Source organism: Palaemon carinicauda, chromosome 26 (genome assembly GCF_036898095.1).
Source record: "Palaemon carinicauda isolate YSFRI2023 chromosome 26, ASM3689809v2, whole genome shotgun sequence".
Classification (NCBI taxonomy): Eukaryota; Metazoa; Arthropoda; class Malacostraca; order Decapoda; family Palaemonidae; genus Palaemon; species Palaemon carinicauda.
This window is the reverse complement of record NC_090750.1, coordinates 96,023,927-96,029,092: the sequence shown is the minus strand read 5'-3', so window position 1 is coordinate 96,029,092 and position 5,166 is coordinate 96,023,927. Positions and strand designations below refer to the sequence as shown.

At 38.3% G+C, this 5,166-nt stretch overlaps 2 protein-coding genes across 2 annotated transcripts; both read left to right on the top strand.

Moving 5' to 3' along the window:
- Window positions 1–276: 276 nt before the first annotated feature.
- On the top strand, window positions 277–1,392 carry LOC137620320 (cuticle protein AMP1A-like). The gene is made up of 3 exons (XM_068350553.1): window positions 277–340; window positions 545–819; window positions 1,078–1,392. The coding sequence occupies exons 1-3, from the start codon at window positions 332–334 to the stop codon at window positions 1,325–1,327; spliced, it is 534 nt and encodes a 177-aa protein (XP_068206654.1). The 5' UTR covers window positions 277–331; the 3' UTR covers window positions 1,328–1,392.
- A 119-nt stretch (window positions 1,393–1,511) lies between these two features.
- On the top strand, window positions 1,512–3,613 carry LOC137620077 (cuticle protein AMP1A-like). The gene is made up of 3 exons (XM_068350352.1): window positions 1,512–1,520; window positions 2,639–2,913; window positions 3,145–3,613. The coding sequence occupies exons 1-3, from the start codon at window positions 1,512–1,514 to the stop codon at window positions 3,392–3,394; spliced, it is 534 nt and encodes a 177-aa protein (XP_068206453.1). The 3' UTR covers window positions 3,395–3,613.
- Window positions 3,614–5,166: the final 1,553 nt, after the last annotated feature.

Sequence of the window (5,166 nt, the reverse complement as noted above, 5' to 3'; positions counted from 1 at the left end):
TTTTTCTTATAAAAAATTCTGAAAGTAATTCCTAACCATATTTCATCCCTGACACATCATCTTTTCAAAACATAATTCAACTTCTCTTGTAAAATAAACAGTAAACATTATTTCAAATGAAGAGTAAGGACATCTGGCTCATTAAGAGCTAACTAAAGGGTCACCGTGAGAAAGAAAGGAAAGCAGAATCCCCAAGGATACAGCCACTCCTCACCTCCTCCCACCCTCACTTCTGACGCCCAGGAAGAAGTAGATTGGTCAGTTGGGCATTTGCTATATAAACAGGCCTTGTAAAGTGCTCTGGTATCATTCTCACTCCGGAAAGACAAACATGAAGATTGTAAGGCTTAACAATACCTTTTGACGCTGTTACATTCTACCTGTCTTTGCATCTCATTTTATGAATGATATTGTTGTTGTTGTTGTTGTTTTTGTCGTTGTTGTTGAGCCCTATGACACACAAAATAAAATCACAATGCAATTAAGGGTCAAATTAAGAATTCCATAAGAATTAGGACATTTTCTTTTCTCTCATTGTACACAGATATTAATCGTGGCTTTAGCAACCGTTGCTGTTGCTGACCAGCTGCCATCCTATGACCCTCCTACGCCTGCTCCTACTTACGGAGCCCCTGCTGCCTCCAACAGAGCTGCCATTGAAGTCGTTCTGCCACCAGTAGCTATCTTGAGGGACGACCGAACCCAGGATGAGTTTGGAAGCTTCAGTGTTGATTTTGAGGCTGACAATGGAATCGTCTTCTCCCAGTCTGGGTCTCCAAATGGGCCAGAAGACTCAGTCGTCAAGTCTGGAGTTTACGCGTAAGTTTTCTAAGAGATCCATCTTTTCTTATTTGTTTTCTTTTAAGAAATATCCTGATATATTTTGCTTGATTCACCAGAGGACAATCTCTCTCTCTCTCTCTCTCTCTCTCTCTCTCTCTCTCTCTCTCTCTCTCTCACTCCTCTCTCTCTCTCTCTCTCTCTCTCTCTCTCTCTCTCTCTCTCTCTCTCTCTCTCTCTCTCTCAATTATTGAATAACTTATTCAAGTTTTAATACTGTACCCATTTCCCATAAAGATACACTGCTCCTGACGGCACTTTCGTCGAAGTAAAATATGTTGCCGACGAGAACGGCTTCCAGCCCCAGTCCGACCTGCTGCCAGTGGCTCCCGAATTCCCCCACCCAATTCCCCAGTTCGTCCTCGACCAGATCGCCAAGGCTGCTGAAGAAGACGCTGCCGCAGCACGTGAAGCGGCCTCTTCCCGAAGCAACTCTTATGCTCCTCCCCCTGCACCGCCAACAACAGGGTATGGAGCCCCGCAGTAGAGATTCAAATACATTCCTTGACCTTTTATTTCAAAACAATTCCAAACAGAGCGATCACTAATCTAGTTTCGTTAAGGTCATTAAGCGAAACCGAACTTAAGGGAGCAATCACGTAATGCATTTTCGTTATGCAATATTGTGATTATTTATTTTTCTTTCCTCAACAGATATAAATCAACTCACTATGTACATAGTAAATAGTTTTTATTATATATTCAACTTGTAAAATAAATTTATGCATATACGTCAGTTTTAATTTCAATGAATCTAAAATTGTAATCTCATCTTAATCTAACATTATCTAAACGAGGTAAAAATGGAAACGGAATCTGACATTCAGTGTTTCAGGTTGCCTATATTGTTTCATTTTTCCCTTGTTTCTCTTTCGCTCAATCTTCAGTGAAAATATACTCGTAAATATTACAAGACAAAAGAGGTAAGCGATTATTAAGGCACCCGTTGAGATACTACTGCTAAAGAGTTTTTGGTGCCTTTGACTGGCCAGACAGTACTACATTGGATCCATTCTCTGGTTACGGGTCGTTTTTTCTTTGCCTACACATACACCGAATAGTTTGGCCTATTCTTTACAGATTCTCCTCTGTTCTCATACACTTGACAACACTGAGATCACCAATAAATCATTGTTCACTCAAGAGGTTAAATACTGCACTAAAATTGTTCAGTAGCCACTTTCCTCTTGGTAAGGGTAGAAGAGACTCTTTAGCTATGGAATGTAGCTCTTCTAGGAGAAGGACACTCAAAAACCAAACCATTGATTTCTAATCTTCGATGGAGCCATAGCCTCTAGACCAGGGTCTTCCACTGTCTTGTGGTAGAGTTCTCTTGCTTGAGGGTATTTAAACCAAAGAGTTGTATTTCCAGGAAATTCAAGGTGTGATCTACGAAGTTCCTTAATTATAAACGAGAGACAAACAGCAATTAGTACCCTTCTTTTTCATTAAACATGTGTCCTCACTTTAGTTTATTCTTCGGTTACCTTACCTGTTTTCCTCACCTATGCTAAAATTGCGGAAATGTCTGAGAATCAGTTCTTAACAAATTTTAAATATCTACAATAACATATAAATAGTAATGAAACCTTTCTCCTGAAGATAACAAAAAGAACTATTTTTTAAATTCCAGGTAAGAAATCAGCAATATAGCATATTTCGTTAATCAAATGGTTAATCTTTGTGTTGTTACAAAGTTACTTTGACTTTTAATTAACAAGGTCCTTTTTTTACAAAGTTTTATTACTAACTCGAATTATCCTGTTTCTTTTTGTTTAATTTTTTTCATGACGTCCAGGTAATCTTCATTGCTTTAGCAACCGTTGCTGTTGCTGACCAGCTGCCATCCTATGACCCTCCTACGCCTGCTCCTACTTACGGAGCCCCTGCTGCCTCCAACAGAGCTGCCATTGAAGTCGTTCTGCCACCAGTAGCTATCTTGAGGGACGACCGAACCCAGGATGAGTTTGGAAGCTTCAGTGTTGATTTTGAGGCTGACAATGGAATCGTCTTCTCCCAGTCTGGGTCTCCAAATGGGCCAGAAGACTCAGTCATCAAGTCTGGAGTTTACGCGTAAGTTTTCTAAGAGATTCATCTTATCTTATAATTTTTTCTTTTATCTCTTAAGAAATATATTGAGAGTATTTTCCTTGATTCACCAGAGGACAATCTCTCTCTCTCTCTCTCTCTCTCTCTCGCTCTCTCTCTCTCTCTCTCTCTCTCTCTCTCTCTCTCTCTCTCTCTCTCTCTCTCTCTCAATTATTGAATAACTTATTCGAGTTTTAATACTGATTTCCCATAAAGATACACTGCTCCTGACGGCACTTTCGTCGAAGTAAAATATGTCGCCGACGAGAACGGTTATCAGCCCCAGTCCGACCTGCTGCCAGTGGCTCCCGAATTCCCCCACCCAATTCCCCAGTTCGTCCTCGACCAGATTGCCAAGGCTGCTGAAGAAGACGCTGCCGCAGCACGTGAAGCGGCCTCTTCCCGAAGCAACTCTTATGCTCCTCCCCCTCCACCGCCATCAACTGAGTATGGAGCCCCGCAGTAGAGATTCAAATACATTCCTTGACCTTTTATTTCAAAACAATTCCAAACAGAGCGATCACCAAAATAGTTTCGTTATGGTTATTAAGCGATACAGACCTTAAGGAAACAATCACATATGAATGCATTTTCGCTATGTGACATTTCCATTATTTATTTTTCTTTCATCAACAGATATAAATGAACTCACTATGTACATAGTAAATAGTTTTAATTATATATTAAACTTGTAAAATAAATTTATGCATATACGTCAGTTTTAATTTCAATGAATCTAAAACTTTAATCTCATCTTAGTCTAACATTATCTAAACGAGGTAAAAATGGAAACGGAATCTGACATTCAGTGTTTCAGGTTGCCTATATTGTTTCATTTTTTCCTTGTTTCTCTTTCGCTCAATCTTCAGTGAAAATATACTCGTAAATATTACAAGACAATAGAGGTAAGCGATTATTAAGGCACCCGTTGAGATACTACCACTAAAGAGTTATTGGGGCCTTTGACTGGCCAGACAGTACTACATTGGATCCATTCTCTGGTTACGGCTCGTTTTTTCTTTGCCTACGCATACACCGAATAGTTTGGCCTATTCTTTACAGATTCTCCTCTGTTCTCATATACTTGACAACACTGAGATCACCAATAAATTCTTGTTCACTCAAGAGGTTAACTACTGCACTAAAATTGTTCAGTAGCTACTTTCCTCTTGGTAAGGGTAGAAGAGACTCTTTAGCTATGGAATGTAGCTCTTCTAGGAGAAGGACATTCAAAAACCAAACCATTGATTTCTAATCTTCGATGGAGCCATAGCCTTTAGACCATGGTCTTCCACTGTCTTGTGGTAGAGTTCTCTTGCTTGGGGGTATTTAAACCAAAGAGTTGTATTTCCAGGAAATCCAAAGCGTGATCTACGATGTTCCTTAATTATAAACGAGAGACAAACAACCATTAGTAACCTTCTTTTTCATTAAGCATGTGTCCTCACTTTAGTTTATTCTTCGGTTACCTTACCTGTTTTCCTCACCTAAGGTAAAATTGCGGAAATGTCTGAGAATCAGTTCTTAACAAATTTGAAATATCTACAATAATAAAAAAATAGCAATGAAACTTTTCTCCTGAAGATAACAAAAATAACTATTCTTGAAATTCCAGGTAAGAAATCAGCAACATAGCATATTTCGTTAATCAAATGGTTAATCTTTGTGTTGTTATAAAGTTACTTTGACTTTTAATTAACAAGGTCCTTTTTTTACAAAGTCTTATTACAAACTCAAATTATCCTGCTTCTTTTTGTTTCTATTTTTTATGACGTCCAGTACCTATCCTACGAAAGTCCTTTCAATTTCCAACGTAAATATATATATTCGTAATATCTAAAGTTCGCCCTTTTTAATTTTATCCTCTTCCTTCACACCTCTGATATCGTGAGGATTTTAAGAGCAGCATTTTGGGATGGTATTCTTTACCTATGAATTTTTTGAGCCGTCATATCTTCATGTACATTATTTTATCCACGTGGGTTGAATACCGCTTTGAACACTGTAAAATTGAGATTGTCCAATGCACAATTTAACTCGTATAAGCAAAGAGCTAACCTTATTTAAGTTTAATTATTTCATATTATGTTTCAGATTTTTATCAAGATGATAGGAAATAAATTGTCAAACTTTATGGTTCTGGAAAATTCCAAAATAAACACATGCTTTACAGAAATGAGCCTACAACTATAGTAGCATCAGCGATAGAAAAATGGTGTTTGATTTGACAGGGGTATT

What these genes read in the sequence shown, in the direction of transcription:
- LOC137620077 (XM_068350352.1), top strand. An exon ending in ATCAAGTCTGGAGTTTACGC is followed by an intron (nt 2,914 to 3,144) that starts GTAAGTTTTCTA and finishes TTTCCCATAAAG; the next exon opens with ATACACTGCTCCTGACGGCA.
- LOC137620320 (XM_068350553.1), top strand. An exon ending in GTCAAGTCTGGAGTTTACGC is followed by an intron (nt 820 to 1,077) that starts GTAAGTTTTCTA and finishes TTTCCCATAAAG; the next exon opens with ATACACTGCTCCTGACGGCA.